At 46.6% G+C, this 21,699-nt stretch overlaps 2 protein-coding genes across 5 annotated transcripts in view; both read right to left on the bottom strand.

Annotated features, from left to right (window-relative positions):
• The window catches only part of ZNF609 (zinc finger protein 609), a 102,196-nt gene extending 95,977 nt beyond the window's left edge, over positions 1-6,219 (bottom strand). Inside the window, exon 1 of one of the 4 annotated variants that reach the window (XM_083412972.1) lies at positions 5,834-6,219. The gene's annotated coding sequence lies outside the window, so the exon portion shown is untranslated. Of the gene's footprint in view, positions 1-5,641; positions 5,808-5,833 lie in introns of those variants that run through there. The other 3 variants (XM_083412970.1, XM_083412973.1, XM_083412971.1) reach the window with 3 other exon arrangements.
• A 14,299-nt stretch (positions 6,220-20,518) lies between these two features.
• The window catches only part of TRIP4 (thyroid hormone receptor interactor 4), a 39,728-nt gene continuing 38,547 nt past the window's right edge, over positions 20,519-21,699 (bottom strand). Inside the window, exon 13 of the mRNA XM_083413086.1 lies at positions 20,519-20,977. Within this exon, the coding sequence (XP_083269212.1) occupies positions 20,910-20,977 (68 nt within the window). The 3' untranslated portion in view covers positions 20,519-20,909. The remainder of the gene's footprint in view (positions 20,978-21,699) is intronic.

Here is a 21,699-nt window from a genome sequence, read left to right as displayed (position 1 = left end):
ACAGCTAAACAAGGTGAAAATATAGATAGAAATATTTCAGCATAACTTCCTGGTGAATGTTTGCCCAGAAGCAAACTGTAATATAATCCCAACAATGAACCATTTACCACTAAGAAATACAAGGTGCACTTCAAAGTTTGCAAGCATCTACCAAATCATGTACAGCTATATGAACCTATCTGTACACCAAGTTCATATTTAGAGGCCCTTCAGAGGGTGCCTCCAAAGCAGGTGATTGCTGGAAAGAGTAATCCTTGGTTGTGGCACCCTGCCATGGATTAGTCTCCTGAAACTCACTTTGATGGATTTCTACCACCTAAAGACAACCTCTATTTGTTGTCCAGGATGTCTAAGGAGATAGATAGATAGACACACACACAGAGAGAGAGAGAGAGAGAGAGAGAGAGAGAGAGAGAGAAATACTTTCCTTACATGCAACTCAAGGTGACTTACAAACACAGTGTAAACAATCAAACCAGTTCAAACAAACCATCAATAAAAACCTAAAAGCACATCAATACAAATATTACAGATCCAGCCCCACTAAAAGAATCCGTAAGTACTTAAAACTCTTCAAATTAAGGGCCAAAGGTCTGGGGGGGAAATAGGTAAGGATGGCACAAGGCAATCTACCCTGAGGAAAACAAGTGGGAACCACCACTGAAAAGCCCACTCTCATGCTACCATGATGGAAATGCTTTATTGCTAAATTTCTGTGTTTCTTAATTATACTGTGTTTATCTTTGTGATTACTCACTTTGAAATTATTGAAGAGCAGGATAGCAGGGTATTGATTCAATAAATACAAGCAAATTAGTTTACAGTGCCCAACAATAACCCAAAGTATTGGGCTTGGGCACCAATTTCATTTTTACTGTCAGCACCAGTTGGAAACTTCTTAGTGCTTACTAAGACAGAGCAGACAACCACCTATTCAGCTGCCATCTTATGCATGCCTGTCCAAAACTGCTATTGGTGGAACTTCTAGTTGTCACTCTTGCCACCCTCAAATTACACACTATTTAACACTGTATTTAACACTGCAAGTTAAATACAGCATTTTATCAGAATTTGCTTATTCTGCACCATGTTGCTTATCTTTCACATTTTATTTTGAAGAGGTACACAAGATTCTGAAATATTTGGAGAGAAGTATGATGCCATGAGCAGATATATGGAAGAAAAGGTAGCAGTACCGGTCCCCCTGAACATTTGAGAATTTACTACTACCCATGTGCTTTGAAATGTCACCTCCACAACCATTAGAGAAATTATGTTAGAACTAAAATCCTCATGAATATTAATCAGATTCCTTGTATAATTGATTCAACATGGACTGTACTTATAAACAACTTTCAGATTGGCATAAAGTGGGATGCAACTTCCCTAAGTATAAGCACATCATTGCGGTAAAAATAGTCAAATACAGGATAAAAGGCAACCTTTCAGATTAACAAGAAGATTGGATGGCCATCTGTCAGAGATTTGTTAGTTGCGATTCCGGGCTTTGCAGGGAGTTGGATTAGATGCCCTTTAGGTTCCTTCAAACCTGAAAATTCTATGATGATCCATCACAGGGTGGTCCAATGTTTCATACCAAGAGGGCTACAAGAGTAATTTTGACATGGAAATGTGCGTTGCATTCCCAAAGCTGGGTAAGCAAGGCACCAGGCTTTGAGAAGGAGGCACGAGAATCAGGCAGGGTCTTAGATCCTTCCCATCTCTTTTCCAAAGCTGAGAAAGAACTAGATTCTTGGGAAGGAGAACTCTAGGATCCTGTCAGAGCCTTGCACCTTCTTCCCAAAGCCCAGTGCCTCCTTACCTGGATTTGGGAAGGTAGTGATGCATCAGATCACATTGCATTTTACCATAAAGATGTAGTGTTCATGGATTATGAGCATTAGCAATCCTTACCAAAAGCGATAGAAAATCTAAAATAATGGTCATGTTTGGATGATAATTTCTTTGCTTAGTGAACAGAGACATGAAAGATATTTTGGTTACACACTACAACCCTTTGTGCAAGTCAGCAAACAAACCAGGAAGCCTTCCGTTAACTATAGTTCCCATTTTGTCTGAACCAGGAAACTAACAGTTTTGGAATAAGCTAGGATATTAAAACATGGATTTAAATTGGCTTTATATCCTGGCTTATGTGCACAGCCAAAAGCATCATTTCATATCTCAGCTTATTAAGTCAAGATTGTCTGAATGCAGCCAATACCAGTAATAGTAGAAGCATAATTTTTTTTAGAAAACATGAACATCCTTTTCAACATGAAACAATCTTAATGAAGAAAACCACAGACAGTTTAGATTGCCAAGAAGAATAATCAAGAGCTAACTAAAGGTTTTGTTTTTTTGGGGGGGAAACAAGATACAGCTCTCTTCATATTTATTAGAAAATGGAAGCCTGCCAGAGAATCAGCAGGGCCATTGGACATCCAAGGTCTGCAATTTCTCATTTTGGACAATGGAGACATTGCAAGAAACAAAGCTACAAAATTCGTTACATCTTGAAACAAAGTATCTCTAAAATTCTTTTCAACTGCCAAATCTGAAAAAATGTCACACAGCCACATAGACAAGATTTTCATTCATTCTTAACTTCTAGGAATTCAAACAAAATATTAGGTAACATTAAGGAACTATTGACACCAATACGTAACCCTTGAAATCTGCTTCTAAACCAAATGATTATAAAATAGTTAATGTAATATAGATTTTCCTTTTTAGTAAGATTTTCAATCCTAGAAATGCTAGAGTCTGACCTGAACTTCAGGCAAGGGGACAAACAGACTATTAACAATAAAGTGGGTAAACACGTGTATAAACATAGAGCAAAAGTGTAGGTCACAAATATTTAACATGCTTAAAATGTTAATATGAATTATCTAATTAGTACACCAGCTTTCAAAGCAAACCTTTTAACAAGGAATGCCCCCCCCCAGAACAACCACTAGCTGTAAAATAGTTTAAGTGATCGGTTTTTACAATGAAGGTGGCAGCACTGCATTCACTAGGATTCACACCGAACCTTGATCATGATCTGCCCTTTAAGTCCAAAGGATACCAAAGAATTGCAGAATGCTACAGCATTAGGATGAGCAAAGTCATTGATTAAGTTTACAGTATTATTCTATGCCTGCTTACTCAGAAATTGCACTTTCTTTAATTTGGTTTATTCACTAGCAAGAGTTTAGGATTGCAGAATTAGGATATTGAGCTAAGTCTATCACTGATGTCATGCATTATAGTTGTTAAGAACCACATTACAGTCACACCACTCAGAAGGGCAACATAATAATTTAGCTACTAGCACCACAACCACCTACTTTACAAATTCAAACTTGAGAACAGTGGTTTTGGAAATAATCATGGCTCCTATTTTACTATGTGTTATGGTTACAGCGTAATCTAAAGATTATTAACCTCTTGCAGGGGTTCACAACCCATGCATTCCTAGAAGGATTTTGTGCTGAGCCCACAAAATAGTGAAGGGTATACATCAAATAACCATTTTTACACAGCAATGGCTATAGTTATAGAAGAAGGAAACCTTGACAGTGTTCTTATGTACCAGTCAAATAGCCATTTCAATAAGTATAAATCACAAACGTAGGCAGAAAATTTTAAGCACCCAGCAGGGATCAGACACATACTATCCTGGATTCATTTTAACAGGCCATTTCAACCTGCCCACTCATTTCCTCCTAAAGCAGTCTTTAAGCAGCCTTCACTTCTTCCCATCCAGGGCACCAATGAGGAGCTGTCATTTCGCACTCTAGAGACAGGCATAATTCAGGCACAGAAGCAGCAAGGACATCTAGAAACACTGCAGGGATAAAACAGGTTTGAAAACCATGTTCTCAATGCATCACTGTTCAGAAACACAACCAACCTGTACATTACACAGTAAGACAACTCATTCAGAACACCATCTGTGATTTTGTACCATTCTAATAAATATTGAAAGTAGCTGCATGGTTTTACTACTGGAGCGACCAGCCTACAGTCAACCACTCAATTTCTTCTAGGCAAGAAGTTTGCAAGAGCATCACTTGCACTGCACACATCCCACAGGTATGTCAGGCAAAGCTGGGTTTATCTCTCAGACTAAGTAGGGCATCTTGATAACACCCAGTAGTAAACAGAAAATGGAGGCAGCTTTACTTCCTCAAAAACAGATGTCTATATGGAAACCCACACAAGAACCTATAATACCAAACATATCTTGAAGTAACTACCTGAAACTGATTTTGGACTGGTTTACCTGATGACTGTGCTACCAAATGGCAACTTCTCTGAATCTGTGCCCAATCACATGTAAAACACCATAAGAAATTTATCTATTGACACAATGCTTTTCAATTATATGCTCAAGATGAGTCATCAGTTGCCACTTGACAGCACAACAGCCCCCAGGTATTCACCTCAGAAGTGTTTGGGACCAGCTTGTGACAAGCTTCTGCATGATGCTTAACAGATCACTTGCATGAGGATGCTTTCCCACTGCCCCTACAACAGCAGAAGCTCTGAGAAGTCCCATCAAGGCTGCAGAACTCACAACAGTTGTACAGGCAACACCCACACACACCCAAGGGCTGTTTGCATAAATCTACTCTGAATATAACGCAAAAGCAGACCCTGATGCTCCCAAGGAAACTGGAGGTTATTGTGAAACACCCCCAAACGATAAGGATTCATGGCACACACAAACACAAACATGTAACCTGCCTCTTATCAAATGTATGACTACTCATACCAGTTTGCTAATTGTGGTAGCCTCCAGTGACATTTCATAGTGACCCTGGCCATGCCCTCTGTGCACAAAAGGCTCCACATTCAGCATGAAGGAAACCAGGTCACACGCAATTCCAGACCATTGTGTACACTGGAGTCTAAGCAAGCTTCTGCCCCAACCCATCTGTTAAGTTTCCAGATGCACCGCAAGGATGCCCACATACATGTGCGCATGCATGCGTTCACGGTAACAGTTTTAACCCCTCATCTGGACCTGCATGCTGTCGGACATTAGGTGCCCGCACATTCAGTGCAGGTCTATCCATCTCTCTCTCTCGGGCCACCCCGCGGCTGGCTGACACGGCGCTGCCCCCCCGACGACCCCCATGTGCTCGGGAGCACAAGCCCCGCTTTTGTGCGAGCGAGCGAGTGCGCGGGCGGCGGCAGCGGCGGCAACTCCACGCGAACCCGTCCGCCGTAGAGCCCGAAAGGAAGCCGTCCGCCACCACAACATTTCCAAGGTGCCACAAGGCTCCTTTTGTTGTTGCTGATGCAACAGACTTAGCACCCCTCCCCCTCCCCCCACTCTGGGAACTGTTACCTGGTCTCGAGACTTCAAATGTGTTGTGTTTGGGGGGGGGGCGAGAGAGGAGGGGGCGCACGGAGGACGGGGGGGGGCGAGCAAGGAAAGTGGAGAAGCAGGTAGAGACCACCACCATTACACGCGCGCGCACACACACGGGCGCCCATCATGGAAGAGGCGGGGAGAAAGGCTCCCCCTCCCCCTCTTGCAGGTCCTCGAGGGGAGGGTGAGCGAGGAGGTCGCGATCCACTGGGATTGGAGAAGGGATCTTAACCCGTTTTTATTTTACGTGGGGTGGGGGCAGAATCTCCTCACCGACTCCGGCTCCTCCGGCCTGACAAGAAGCGTGGAAGGAGGCCCGGGGCCTGGTGTGGCGCCGCCATGAGCAGCCCAGCCCCAGCGCGCCCTCTCGCTCGCTCGCTCCCCGGCCCCGCGCACGAGCCTCTGCCGTTTCCCTGCCTCCCTCCCCCCGCCCCCCCCCGCGTCTCTTTCTCTCCTCAGACTCACCCTCGGGTTCCGGCCGGTGCCGGGCGCGCCCCTCAGCCGCTTCCTCCATGGAGCCGCGCTACTACCTCGCCGCCGCCGTCGCCTTAAGGGCCCGGCCCCGCCGCCATAGCCGCCTGAGGAGAAGCGAGGAAAGGGGAGGTCTGGCGCGCCGCAGTCCCGGCTCTCGGCTCCGCTCGGCCCTCCCTGAGCGCGGCCGCCGCCGCCGCCGCCGCCAGAAAGGGAGGGGGCAGCTGAGGGGCGCTGAGTCTCGCTGAGCTCAAGCCCCGGATCTGAGGGTGGCGGGAAAACGCGGAGGCAGGAGTCAGGAGCGGGAAGGAAAAGCCTGGAGAAGGGCTCGGTTTTATGCGCCGCTCCTCCTGGGAACCGAAGGAAAACCCGGAGCGCGGAGTGAAGGGAAGGGGTGACAACCCTCCGGAAGGAAAAGTTCCTGCGCGAGGAAGAGGAAGGGAAGCGGGGGGGGGTAGCGGGGATGACCCGCAACTCCAGAAGGCGACAAAGCGAGTTTCTAGCGGACTGCGCGGGCCCCTTAATTTCAAATGATCCAGTTTTGCAACAAAAAAAAAACCCAGTTCAAGGCAAGGACGCTCAGAGTTTGCCCCTGCTGATTGCAAGGCTGGTTACTCTCGAGTAAACGTGCATCGGCTGTGCAGCCTGACCTGAAGAGCCGGACTGGATCAAGGAGGGCTGCCCGCGACCCTCCAGGTGTTGCTGGACTACAAATCTACTCTGCTGCAGAAGGCATGGCCGGTGGTCAGAGATTGCAGACGTTGTAGTGTGGTGGCGGCAGTGGTAAGGGTTGCCATATCTTAACAAGTGAAATTCCTGACGCCTGCAAAGAAGTTGTTGAGCTTTTTTAAGGACGACCCCATATTTTTTTCCATCACACTACCATGCATCCAGGTTTTTCCTGACGCCATTTTTACACCTGAAAACCTGGAGTCTCAGGAGTTGGTAGAGCCTGAGACTCTTAATCTCAGAGTCTTGAGTTCATGACCCCTGTTGGGCAAAAGATGCCTGCATTGCAAGCTAGATGGTCCTTTTCAACTTTACAATTCTGTGATTCTAACACCAGGAGAGCCACAGGCTCCCCACCCCTGAACTATATGAAGGAGAATCCTTCCTTGTAGCCCTAAAGCCCACTTGCTACAGAGAATAAGACCCAATGAAGACAGTAGGAGTGGCTTAGGACTTCACTGCATCCCTGGTGAATATGTTGCTCAGTGAATTGGGAGCACCTTTTTAGCTGATTAAAAGCTTTTTCAGCCCATCTAATCAATTAATCAGCCCAGTGTTGCAACTATCCTAATAACAATACAGTATACTCTAATTATTATCCTGACTGTGAAACAAGGAAGAGATCATTCTTTGGGATTAACCCAAAGGACAGCTGTTGACCTCGAGTATATGGTGAAGGCCTGAATAACTCTGAACTTGGAGGCTATTTTCCCACAGGCAGGGGTTTTGAAGTGAGAGGACACAACGTTCTTCAGTTGCAGTCCACAGCTCAGTTACTCTTTACTGTGTGTAGAGCAAGCCAGAGTCTAACCATATTTTATTGGAAGTGACTCAGAAGTGGCACCTGCTGCAATAAGCTGCAGAGTACCTTCACACCCTTACAGGAGTGCCTCTTTAGCCAGAAATGCTCTTCTTCTGGGCATCATAACCTTTGTTAGGAGTTCAAGCAGAACATTCCACCCCTCCTCCTTTCTTTCCCTGACAACAACCAGCAATTCCATGGCTACACTCCTCCTTGCTCAATCCTCCGTACTCAGCCCTCCTTAGGCTTTTATTTAACCCCTGTGTGTGTTTTCAAAGTTGTGTTGTACTTCTGCAAACATCATGGTTCTACTGAGCACGCTGTCACTCCCCACTCTTGTTTCTCAGCAGCCCTCATTTCCCAGGAGAAGGGTACCTCAAGTGTACAGCATCTATCTTACTTGAAAAGGTTCCAGGGTGTTACAGTCCCTGGCATCTCTGATAGAGACTCCTGGTTGAAACCCTGGAGAGCCAGACAATGCCAACAGTCCTGAAATGCTGGACCAATGGTCTGCCCCCAGTACTACAACAACAACAATAATTTATTATTTATACCTCGCCCATCTGGCTAGGTTTCCCCAGCCACTCTGGACAGCTTCCAACCAAATATTAAAAGCACAATACAGCATTAAACATTAAAAAAAACTTCCCTAAACAGGCATCTTCAAGGCATCTTCTTATGTTCCTGTGTTTTCTTTTGGGTCCAGTCCTGTTGATACTTACCATCAGAGTTTACTGTTAGAGGGAGTGATTGGAGGGCCTAGTCTTTCTACATATTGATGCCCTTCTTCTGTTTCTGGATTAAATTTTCTCAATTTCCCCATAAGCTAACACAATCAGGTTTTTCTAGTCACCACTGCTGAATTAATATTAGGCAAGGTTGAACACATTGTAGGCCCAGAACAGGGAGCTGTTTATTGATTATTTATTGTTTAGTGAAAATGATACTGACACAGTAGCAAACCTAAGGGTGGAGTCGAAATTCCAACATATAATAACTGGAGACAACATTTAACTATAATTACCAATTACTCTAACCTTCTCCTGCACACACCCTATTAAATGGAAGCTTGACAAGAGACATGTCCTCTCTTCCCCTAGAAGGAGCAGAGTGTAATCTTGTGGTGACTGCAGAATAGGTATGTCATGTTACACTGCAACTTGCGCTGCTCGTTGCATTTATGCTCTCTGCTCTAGACTTGGCACTGGAATTGGGGAGAGAATGAAGAAAAGGGAGGCAGCGGGGGAATGATCTGCGCTCCTTACTCAGCTGTAAGCAGTGCCTAGCTGAGAGCCCACCATCTCCACACTGTGTCATGATTTACAAGACTGATTGCTGATTAGATTGTTCTGTCCAGTTATGCAATAAATAAAACTGCTTACGCCTGTGAGGGGAATAGCGCAGGCCGTCTGACCCACAGCCACATGCATCTCTGTAACCAGGGGAGATTTATTGCCTTTCAAGAACTTCATCAGACTTCTGCAGATTAGGCCTGGCTTGGCTTGGCTTCAGGTTGCAGTACATTATCTCATTCACAGCTGTTGGGAGAGCTATTCAGAATATGTCTAGTTCCACAAAATAGGCTCTCTTGGCTTGTTGCAGCTGTTTGAGTCAAAGCCTCCCCAGGCCTGTTTTGGATGTTCCAAACCCGGCTGGCAGTCAAGGCATCAAGCAGTGCAGTTTTGGTTTCTACAATATACACAACCAATAGTATATTTTATCTTTAGGACTTAACAGCACAATCCTGTAAATGCAGGTGTAAGTCTCACTGAGTTGAATGGGACTTACTCCCAGGTAAGTAAGACTGCACCCTCATCGGGCCTCCCTGCAAAAACCAAAAGCCTTTTCATAATGCCAGCTGCAGCTTGGAATGAAACTGATTCTTTTGCGATTTGTACACCATTAGCAGCAATGAAAGCCATAAGGATACAGACAATTTGCAGAACTGAGATGCACTCGGTGGCAGCTGGCCTATGGCCAAAGAGGTACACTTTCTATTATTACACTTGGCAGGCAAGAGAAAAGGGTATGTTCAAGATCCTAAAAATCTGTTTCATCCTTTAAAAAAAAAATGTTTTTGTTTTCAGTATTGTAATATACATTTGTTGAACCTGAGTTAGTGTTTTTGCTTCAAGCATCTTCATACAGCCTAGTATTATAAAATGGAAGGGTCCAGACTGTCACATTTCCTGTGGGGTTGTTCAATCATTTATTCTGCTGGTGGGGAGGGGACAAAAGATAGAATAAGCCTCTCTTACTTTTCCAAAGTGACGGGATACGTTAACAAGATCTGGGTCAAATCATGCTAATGTTCTGGAGACCTGCAGTTGCCACTCTGTTTATAGTCCTTCAACACTAGAAATTGACTCCTAATTATGTAATAGACTATTGGATCAGGTGGCAAACAAGCAGGTAGCATTCTATAAAAGTGCTGAAAGACCTGTTGGATAACACAGTGAGCAAGCAGATAGTATTAAATATAAAATGGTAGCTCTTAATAGTTTTTCATCATCATATTAAGCTAGACTTTCTGGATTTTTATTGAAACAAAGTGTTTGGGCATAACTCGTTTTCTTTTAGTGCTGGGTCTGGGAGCCACCATTTGAAATTTCCATAATGCCCTCAAGCCAGGAGTATGGAACTTCAGGGGCCAAATGTGGCCCTCCATGCATCTTAACTGGCCCTCAGGACTTTACCCCATACCACATCCTCCCCTTCTGCCCAGGACTTGCCCCATTTCATAACCAGAAGCTTAAGTAGTGTTTTTGTTTGTTTGTTGCCAAGCTTGAATGTGTCCTTGAACTCTGATAGTGACCCTTGCTTGCCTGGAATGAGGACAAAGGGGTGAAAGGGTGTGTAGCAACTAGTCTACTGCACTGGGTGCGTGGAAGCTGTGAAATGGGTTGCCGAAATGCAACCTATGGGGCTATGGCTCGTTGGTAGTGCTATGCAGGCTGAAGATCCCAGGTGCCATCTTCAGCATCTCCAGGTAGAGGTGCGACTGTGGGAGTGACCGTGTCCAAAATCCTGGAGAGGCACTGCTAGTCAGTGTAGACAACAATGAACCAGGTGGATCAAGGGCCTGATTCAGTACAAGGCAGTTTCCTATACCTGTATTCCTATATAAAACCTGAACGAATGGAAGCAGGCACTGAAGGGAGCATCCAATCTGTATGTGTGTGCGCGCGCACATTGACTTAAGCAGACTTAAATAAACACAGCCCTGTTTCTCCGTTACAGCTTGTGCCCCACCTTTGCTGCCCTGGTAGTTACCATGTGGGTGAATATTTGTAGGCACTCGCCCTCCTGCATTCTTCTCTCTTTACTCTCTCCTACCTAACTCACCAATTTGCCAGGAGTGGCCAGACAGATCCCCCTCCCCCTTCTGTGTAAGGCCTAAGACGCTTAAAATGGAAGAAAAATGGCTGTGAAAGGTCACTTAATAGACCTGGCCTTAGCGTATTGACTGGCAGAGTCTGGAAGAGATTCAGTTTTCCTTCAGGGTAAAGAAGAAAAAGAGAGCGAGAACACTCAAAAGTAATGAACTTCATCTCCTATAATCTTCAAGGAATTTTAGCTAGCATTCTGTCTCCAAATACCAGCTGCTGGGGAAGGACAGCCAGAGAAGGCTGTTATGCTCATGTCCTGCTTGTGGGCTTACTGGGGGAATCTAGTAGATCACTGTGAGAAATACATAGGGTTATCTAGTCCAGCATATATCCTATCATTTGATCTGTCTAGACTCCTACAGTCTTTGAAAAACTTAAGGAACCTCCTATAATCTAAAATCCTATATAGGAGGAACCTCCTATTACATGTGAGGGACTTTAGGTAGCTCTTTGCGGGGGGAGGACATTAAGAGGTCAGTAATCTGGAAGAAGAGTTTGGATTTGATATCCCGCCTTTCACTCCCCTTCAGGAGTCTCAAAGCGGCTAACATTCTCCTTTCCCTTCCTCCCCCACAACAAACACTCTGTGAGGTGAGTGGGGTTGAGAGACTTCAGAGAAGTGTAACTGGCCCAAGGTCACCCAGCAGCTGTATGTGGAGGAGCGGAGACGCGAACCCAGTTCTCCAGATTACGAGACTACCGCTCATAACCACTACACCACACTGGCTCTCAAGTGTGACAAGCAGTTACATGGTTTTTTTCTCCTCCACCATCTTCCCTGGATGAGACTCTCTGCCTATTTCTCACACATTTGTGGGTTTTACTCAAGGAATTTCAGTTTTGCTCTCCGTCAGATAATCAGAATGGAGACCTGCTTCAGGCTGCAAGTCCAATTTGACTTTTAACATCAGTATTAGGACCCATTTGCAGTATACATTTAAAGCAGTATCTTACCACTTTAAACTGTCATGGCTTCCCACAAGGAATCCTGGGAATTGTAGTTTGCTAAGGATTAGGAAAGTTATTGGAAGATCCCTATTCCCCTCAAAGATCTACAATGTGAGTGGTTTAACAATAAGCCCCTCTTCCCCAGCATTCTGAGAATGGCAGCTGTCTGATATTAGGTGTCTCCTCTTAACAGACAACGGTTCCCATAATTATTTGGGGGAAGCCATGACTGTTTAAAGCGGTCTGACACTGCAGATGGGCTGTTAGAGTCGAGCAGCTGTGTGAGAAACAGCAGTTATTTATTGATTTAATTAATTAAATTTATTTCCTGCCCTTTCTCCCAAAGGAGCCTAAGGCAGCAATCCAATTAAGGAACGGCTGGTTTTCGGTATTGCATGCCACCCAAAGTGTGCATATATTGCTTTAAGAAGGGATGGGGACCTGTGGCCCTCCAGATGTTGCTGGACTACACCTCCCATCATCCCTGACCATTGGCCATAAAGGTAAAGGGACCCTTGACCATTAGGTCCAGTCGTGACCGACTCTGGGGTTGCGGCGCTCATCTCGCTTTATTGGCCGAGGGAGCTGGCGTACAGCTTCCGGGTCATGTGGCCAGCATGACTAAGCCACTTCTGAAGAACCAGAGCAGCACACGGAAATGCTGTTTACCTTCCCGCTGGAGCGGTACCTCTTTATCTACTTGCACTTTGGCATCCTTTCGAACTGCTAGGTTGGCAGGAGCAGGGACCGAGCAACGAGAGCTCACCCCGTCGCGGGGATTCAAACTGCCGACCTTCTGATCGGCAAGTCCTAGGCTCTGTGATTTAACCCACAGCGCCACCCGCGTCCCAACCATTGGCCATGCTGGATGGGATTGGTAGGAGTTGGAGTCCAATAATAGCGGGAGGTTTGCGGGTCCCCCCATCCAAAGATTTAAGGATCACCTTCTCACACCCCCCCCCAAGGTATTCCTCTTCCTTCACCAGGTAGCTGTGCTTCCTGGGCTCCTAGTCCTTTGTAAGAAAAGGCAGGCAGGTTTGAGTTTCCCAGCGACATGGGTGGGGGAAGTGAACAATGACTGGCTCTGCACAAAGTGCACTTGGGACATTTCAGAGGGAAACAATTGCTAGCTGTCAAGAGCAGGCATCAGTGTGAAGTGGCCTAGAGGGATCACAGCCAGATTCTAGTGCAGAACAATCACCTGCGGCATGGCGCACAGCAGGAATTGTCAAGCAGTAATTTATTGGCAGATCAGCTCTTTACATTCCAGACTGCAGTAAGTCTGTGTCTCTCTTGTAGCAAATATCACAGGTAGATACGTGAGCTAGCAGGTGCAGAGGGAAGCTGCCCAATGCCTGGTCAGACTATTCGCCCATCTGACCCGCGATTGCCTTCTTGGACAGGCAGTGGATTTCCAGGATATTGGACAAAGGTCTCTCCCATCACACCTGCAAAGGGTTGCCACCCATCCCTAGAAAAACGAGATTGCCCCATTTTTGGACAAAAGTATTCCTTGTCCCATTTGGACTTCAAACGGGCACCTTTGTTCCCATATCTGAGCTGGGCTGGCCCAAAATGGCAGTTGTGCCACTGTTGGTGCAGCTGACGAGGAGCCCAGCTTGGCACGAGCAACAATAGAGAGAAGGGGGAAGGAGCAAAGTCTTCTTCCTCACCCCTTCCTTCCTTTCCTCTCGCTGGTCCAGCTAGATGTAGACCAGCCTTCAACTAGGCGACTCCTTGGGAAGACACACCAACAAGCAAAACCAGACATGTATCGCTGCACAAAGGTATTATTATCTCTAGATAAAGTGTTGGGAAGGCAATAGCCAGTGTAGTGTAGTGGTTAGAGTGTTGAACTATGAACAGGGAGACCCAGGCTCTAATCCAGGCTTCCTCAACCTCGGCCCTCCAGATGTTTGAGACTACAATTCCCATCATCCCTGACCACTGGTCCTGCTAGCTAGGGATCATGGGAGTTGTAGGCCAAAAAATATCTGGAGGGTCGAGGTTGAGGAAGCCTGCTCTAACCCCCCTCAGCCATAAGTCTCACTGGGTGACCTTGGGTCAATCACAGTGTCTCAGCCTAACCTACCTTACAGGGGTGTTCTGAGGATAAAGTGAGAGGGGACCTTATATGTTCCTTGAGATAATGGGAGAAAAGGCGGGATAAAAATAAATGGCAGTGCAGCATACCTTATCTGGTTTTTTCCTTATCAATGGATTAGCATTTTAAACAAAAATACTATTACTAATAACAATTTATAATAACTCTTCCCTCATTACAGAATAGAGACGAATTAATAAGCAAACAAATATGTGTCTGCAGTACAGACATGTTGGTTCTGTGGACGGCAAGAAACTGCTGGGATGAAAAGAAGCTCATCATAATTAGATTATGTCTCTGTTGTTTCAATCCCGAGCTTCTGCAGAACTATTTAAAATCCGTCCTTTTGCTTTCCTGTTGATAATGAGAAAGATAAGGAACAAGATCAAAGAAGCTGAAAGGGTGGGGAAACCTATCTATTTATGTGCAGACAAGGAGGTGGTTGTAGCAGGGAGAAGCGAGGAAGACAAGACTGCAGAGGCTCATACAGTTGCCTAAAATGTCAGTGTATTAAAACCATGGTATGCAAAGGGACACGGGTGGCGCTGTGGGTTAAACCACAGAGCCTAGGACTTGCCGATCAGAAGGTCAGCGGTTCGAATCCCCGCAGCGGGGTGAGCTCACATTTCTTGGTCCCTGCTCCTGCCCACCTAGCAGTTCGAAAGCACGTCAAAGTGCAAGTAGATAAATAGGTACCATTCTGGCGGGAAGGTAAACGGTGTTTCCGTGCGCTGCTCTGGTTCGCCAGAAGTGGCTTAGTCATGCTTAGTCATGCCGGCCACATGACCCGGAAGCTGTACACCTTGGCCAATAAAGCGAGATGAGTGCCGCAACCCCAGAGTCGGCCACGACTGGACCTAATAGTCAGGGGTCCCTTTACCTTTACCTTATGCAAAGGACTGGGCACGCAAAGAGGCCCACATATTTCAGTGGAACATCCTTGGTTATAGAGATCTATGTGGAGGTGCTCAAGTACATAAGAATGGCCTGCTGGATCAGGCCAATGGCCTGTCTAGTCCAGCATTCTGTTCTCCCAGTAGCCAACCAGATACCCATGGGATGCTTAGAAATGGGATCTGAGGACAACAGCACCCTCCCTGCTTGTGATGCCCACAAACTGGTATTCAGGGGCATACTGCCTATGACATTCAGGTGTGTGGGGTATTAGGGGAGGGGTAGTACCTTTGGTGGGGAACTACCTTCTGGGGTAGCTTGTCCACCTTTGGTCCCCACTATCATATAGCTCTCACCTGTCAGCGTGCTACAGTGTCCACACTCCAGGAAACGGCTTTGACAGGCTGGCTATACCAGGTGAAGGTAGCTGATGGGTCTCAAAACATCAGACAGTTAGGGAGAAGACTGGCTGCAGTGGATTGAGCAGACAAGACCAACAGTGAGTCAAATGGTCCAGAAGGTGGTTTCGGCACATGCTGTGGGTGAAAGTAAGGGGTGGATCTACCTGAGAAGGCAGCCCATCTAGGAGAAGGAAACCTCTGATCCCAAACCTCCACTGCCTTGCAGGATATATTCAGAAGAAGAAAAAGCTAAGGAGCAAACCCTACACAAATCCAGAGTGGTGTCCCTAAGACGTTTGGATGGCGCCTTGTACACCTCCTTCCAGCAGCTCCTGCAGCCAAGCTGGTGCCAAACGTATTGATCTGCTTTCCTTTGGACCATATCAGTGAGGCCCAGGTTTGCACCCTGGGATTTGCACCCTGGGAGGTCACTTTGGTGCTGCTAACTCAGTGGTTTGACTTCACTCTTGGAGGCACATTCCATTGTTTATTGAGACAGACAGATGTCAACAACAACTGCCTACGACAGTGGAGGTAGGACTTCTTTTTGACCCACCAAGGCATGGATGCTAGCAGCCAGTTCAACAGCTGGTTGAAAAGCCAAGGCTGACTGACCACAGTCTGCCAACCCCATCAGGGGTTTGGCTGGGTTTCGGAGGAAGCTCATGAACTCAGGCCACTTTCATCCCAAGCAGTCAGGAAAGAGGATGGGCCACAGCACCATAATAGGCAATCCTATAGCTTAAAACTTAGAATATTGCCTATAAAAGGTACTAAACTGATAATAAATTTATTTTCCTGGCTGTTTCGGAAACCTTTTGATTCTCCTTCTCTTGATTAGGCTGGCCTCTCAAACCATTATATAGTCCGTCTCCTGATCCCCACCATGGAAAGATAGGCAGAGATACCTATGTTTCAGTTCCCAGCTGTGAAAATACTTTGCTAAGGAATTTATTCTGCCCATGGGGCTTTATCCATTTATCATTGCAGTAAATCTATTTTCCATTCTCAGGAATTCTGTTTCAGAAGATGTTAACAGCGCAAGAGAATGAGCTCTTCTCTGGCTCCTGTTCTTCTTTGCTAGTTTAAAAAATATACAACACAACCCTGTTGTCTGGAGTTCCATGCTGTAATTTAAGTCCTAGAGAATCCAAGCAGACTGTTTTCCCTGGAAACATTTTGTGAGATGGCTTTTCTCCTTCTGGCATCTCCTTTGTGATTCTTTCTGTCTTTCTTGATAGTCTGAAACAGCCTTCAACTGCCAAATAGATTTTGATCCTGATATGGAGCTTCTAAGCACACAGATGCATGCGTTTTCTGCTACATCTGAAACGGTACCCAAATGCCAATTTTCTCCACCAACATCCCAGTAATACTGCATGATTAGCTCAGGTCACATATGACACCAAGCCATGTTTCAGTATTACACAAACAAGCCTTGGGATTGTGTGATTCCTCTCCCTGCTGGCATCCTTTTTCTCAATCACCAAAGCAGAAAACAATGGTTTGTCCTCCAAGTCAAAGTTCAGAAGCATAACTGAATCAAGAGCCCCAATTCACAACCATAGTTTACCAGTTCAGGTGTGATGGGAAACTGGTTTACCCTGAAACAGGGACAGAATCATAGCAGGTGAGAGGAGCAAGGGTTCTTCAGACGCAAGGCATGCTCATGTAATGCCAGACCATGGTTTGGCACCGCATGCCAACTGAGGTATAGTGGGTAGGATGCATAAAGTTCCAAATTAACATGAGATGGCTAGTTCACCGCGGGAAGAAGCAGATGACACAAGGGATCATCTCAAAAGTAATTTACAATTGAGGGTACTGGAGATTGTGCATTTGGGCATTCCATCTCTAGCTGTTCCCTCTTACATCTGAGGTCATCAGATCACTGGTGTCCTGACTTGTCTCTGGGAAAAGAAGCACTATTTGGGAAAAAGCCAAGAAACAAGGTAAAACCTGCAACCAAGAGGCTGATTATACTGCAGCACATCTAGAATCATAAAGTTGGAAGAGACCACAAGGGCCATCGAGTCCAACCCCCTGCCAAGCAGGAAACACCATCAGAGCACTCCTGACATATGGTTGTCAAGCCTCTGCTTAAAGACCTCCAAAGAAGGAGACTCCACCACACTCCTTGGCAGCAAATTCCACTGTTGAACAGCTCTTACTGTCAGGAAGTTCTTCCTAATGTTTAGGTGGAATCCCAAAACAAGTAGTGCAATGCACATGTATCTATCACCCGTCATCTCCAGAAAGGGTCAGATTCCTCCTTCGACTCCAGTTTCCTGGCTCCAAGCATTGCACTCTGATAGACGTTCCTGGTGAGCAGAGCTGATATGTTGCCTTCCAAGAGACAAGCCCTCAAGGCTAGCAGTGCGTGTGCCTCTTGCACTGACTTTCTGTCAGAGGGACAGGGTTGTGGTGCTGGAGTGAAGGGAAGATCAGAGAAATCCCCACCTCGCCTTGTTTCCCCCTCACTTTTTATGTACTTCATTTGCCTGTGAGTGAAGATTTGTCAGCCTAGTTCTTTGAAGGATCTGTACAGCTGGGCTGTGATATGACAGAGAAAGGGGTGGAGGAAACTTTGAGGTAGAATGCAAAGAGGAATCCCAACCATGTGGTTCCCAAAGAGATTCTATTTCCAGCAGAGCCAAAATGATGCCACACACACACCCTGCCAGGCCAGGGAAGAAGTGTGAAGATGCACATCAGTAGCAAGGGGGGAAACAAATATCTGTATCAGGATCTGCTGACCCAGTGGATGCGGTCTCCTCACCTTGCCTTGTATGGGTGGACCAACCCTCATCTGCAATAAGATTTGGGACCTGCCATAGAGGGACAGCTTCTAGGCTACTGCAAGACTCATGTAGGAGCTGACACAGCTCCTTGTAGCATCCATACATGAGATTGGATGGATGGGTACGAGACGGGGCCTTCTCAGTGCTGGCACCAAGATTACAGAAAACTGTCACAGTAGAGATCCACAGGGTTCTCTTTCTTTCCAGTTTCGGACTGCTGCTGAAGACCTTTTTATCTCAGTTGGTGTTGTTTAAAATGGTTGTTTTAGTCTCTTGCTTTAGCTTTTAAAAGGCTGCCTGTTAGCACTGCCTTTTCAGCACTAAGCCGTTTTGGTCATTTTATACAGAAAAGTGGGGTCGACATTAAATAAGAACAATTCAGTCTCAGCTTGTGTATGGGTGCACATGTTCATGAAAAACACTTGAGTTGTTGCTTTTTTTTTACACACTTGCTCAAGGACTGAATCATTCAGCAGTGAAATTGAACTGTTAAAGAATCCCTTTTACACACACACACACACACACACACACACACACACACGGGGCGGGAGGGAGGGAGGGAGAGAGAGAGAGAAGTAATCCGCTCCTTTGCTAAAAGGAGGTGCTAGATGAGGCTTTGTTCTAGGCAGTTTCCCATCTGCCCTGAAGGCTCTTAGCAGGAGCATTTTGCTGCTAGGCCGTCTCACTAGCACAAAGGGCTACACATTTCTGCATGTATCAACAGTGCATGCACCCACACAGGGGATTTCCAGACATTTATGGCTCTAGCCCACACCTGCTCAGCAGGTGGAAGTCAAGATTTGCACTGCAGGGCAAGACACCAGAAGCCAAACAGGAGCTCTGAGGAAGGAGAAACGTCAGTGGGAGGAGTGCTGGAAAGAGGGCCTTATAGATATTTGGTTGAAAACAAGATGACTGTAAGAGGATGGACAAAGAGGAGGCAAAAAGGCATGTGACAACTTGGAAGCAGAAGATGGGATAAGTTCTCCAAACAGCTCCTTGGCAGAAATGCTGAGCTGAGAAGATTGGAATGGGTGACTTTAACAGTCCTTTGTGGAGACAAATTTTGGCTTTCACAGTGTAGTGAGCTTACAGATGCCAAGGTGGCAGTTAGCAGGAGGCGGTAAAGAGAAATCAATTGGAGTGCTATACAGCACAGTGAGAACACAGCACTTTTAGTAGCTTGCCTCATACCGAGGTCAGACCATTGCTCCATCTGGCTGAGTATAGACAACACTGACTGGTAGAGGCTCTCCTGTTTCAAACTGAGGGGTCCCTCCCAGCCCTACATAAAGATGCAGAGGATTGAATCTGGGGCTTTCTGAACACAAAGCATGTGCTCTACCACTGAGCTATGTCCTTTCTCTCAGACGTACCTGTTGGCACACACAAACCAAGCAGGGCCAAGCTCCCTGCCCATCAGCTGATGTTCAGGGGGCTCAACCCTGATGTCCAACTGCAGGATCCAGCTGTATTGCTACCTGCCCCACATATGATGTTGCATATGAAGGCAAGTGGGAGGTGGGGGCAGGTGAGTGTGGCTTCAAGAAAACATGGGGAGGCCAGGCGGAGTTTCCCACCCTGGCTGTAAGATTAGCAGGAACCAGTGGCATAGCGTGGAGGGTGCAGGGGGGGCCGGCCTCACCGGGCGCAACATCTGGGGGTTAGGGTTAGGGGGCACAAATCCACGGGTTAGGGGGCGCAAATCCACGGGATAGGGGGCGCAAATTACTTGCCTTGCCCCGGGTGTTGACAACCCACGCTACGCCACTGGCAGGAACAGAGGCACCATAAGGGTACGCAGGCGAAGAACCAAGTGCCCAGATATAAGGCCAGCCACATAGCTATGATAGGAACAAAGGCCAGCTCTGCACACTTTACCAGAATGGCTAGCATAATAGCCTTTGTTGCAAGCCAAAAGTACCAAAAATTACGCTCTTGGTCAGTGCCAGCTATCTGTGTAGGAGAGCAATGGCAGCAATATCCATGCAGAAAAATGTTGGGCTATACAAGCATTTGACACTCAAGACAATGCAGAGATAGGGGCAATTCACAGGAGAGAGAACCATTCGTAACAGAGATAGAGCAAGTTTGCAAGGAGAACGGCACTTTGCTAAATATAAAGTATATAATATAAATATAAAGTATTAAAGAGAACAGGGGTGGAGGGGCATCCATTTTATTCAGCCCATTTTATGCACCCAGATGAGAAGGGACCAGTTACTCAGCTCTGTCTGCTTGTCTAGTGCTAGTGGTCTATGTGTGTTCGTTCACATAAAAAACCAGAAGTGGTGATTTAAGATGACAGTTTAGTTCAAGAACTCAAGAGAGCAAGGAGCTGGCAGTCAACCACATTCCATCCCTGACACCTTGCCCTGTCCTTAGGCTTGAAATTAATAAGAGGGTGAAACGTAGCTCAAGTCCTTTGGCCCCACGTGGGAGATAACTGCAGCAGGCCTTGACGCCAAGCCAGTGCTTCAGGCACCTACAGCACATCTTCCTCCAAGCCAGTTAGCCGGAGGATACTCTAACGGTCCAGCCCTCCCGCTGCAAAGCGATCTCGTCTGTTCCGTGCCCAGCAAGAAACAAGGCCAAGAAGAAAACAAAGCCAAACGATGCTTAGCTTTAATGCATAGGGTGATGATTTGAAGCTCTGGCACAGGGCCAATTCCGAAAGCACCTCTGGCTTGGCCTGAAGCCAGCCAAAGGCGGAAGAGATACTGCTAGCCCATAATCCCGGCCTCCTCCTCCAGGGCTCCCCACAGTGCTCTTTGGCCACAGACAACTCGGCACCCAATTTCTCTCTTTGATTGTTAATATTTATGCAAGCTAACAGCAATCCCTCCTTTGCTGGTGGATCCGTCTTTGTCAGTGCCTGCATTTTCAGAATGCCCTCTTCACGTATCTGGGGCCTCCGCTCCGGCAGCCTCAGTGGTCGGGTTCAGATCCATTCTTCTCTTGCCTGGGAGTGGGGTGGGTGGGTGGTGTGTGTGCCCTCCGGCTCACACCACTGCTTTCTGCCTCATTAATCCCTTCTTGGCTCCCTGGTGAATTTTCGAATCCAGCTTCCCTGTAAAAAAGGAAAGAAGCGGGGAGGAGGGGGGAGGAGTCTCATGAGTACTTGTTTTTAAAGGTTATTTGCAATGTAAATCAGCTGAAGGCAACAAGGTCTCCCCCTGTTAGTGTGCTGCTGTCACATCCAATTTTCTTGCTTCAGGAACCAGGCATTTCCAAACCCCACCGCTGCTGCCCTGTGATGCAAGGAGCTGTGAAGCATTGTGTCGAGCGGTGGGGAGAGAAAAAGAAATCCAGGGCCTTGGAGAGGGGAGTGCGGCTAGCGCTGCTGCCACCACCTCCTCTGCTGTCACAGCTGCAAAGAGGAAAGCAATCTCTGTTTGAGGGGAGGATACAAGCCAGCTGGTACACTCTGGGAAAGCTAAGGGACAATTGCCAGACATTTTGAAAGACGGGCGTGGGCAAGACAGGCAAGTTTATCCAGGGCCGTGAGCAGAGAGAGGGCAGTAGAGCATCCTGGAAACAGGCATGGCCATTCTCAGGACAAAAGGCTTCGACACCTGTTAGTTAAGGGCACAGGTAACAGCCTGAAAGCCCAGCACGCCAGGTGCTGTGATCCTGCAATTCCGTCTCATCGTCTTTCCTTTGGCAACTCCAATCATGAGAACCTACTTACATTAATGGAAGCTTTGAAGTCACCTCCCTGGTTCGAGTTATTGTGCAGCGACCAAGCTCACTGGGAAGCTCTTGAAAAGCCACCATCTAATCTGCCACATA

The sequence above is a fragment of the Podarcis tiliguerta genome, assembly GCF_965153285.1.
Source record: "Podarcis tiliguerta genome assembly, chromosome: 14".
Classification (NCBI taxonomy): Eukaryota; Metazoa; Chordata; class Lepidosauria; order Squamata; family Lacertidae; genus Podarcis; species Podarcis tiliguerta.
The sequence above is the reverse complement of the archived record's forward strand: the minus strand, read 5'-3'. Positions and strand labels throughout refer to the sequence as shown.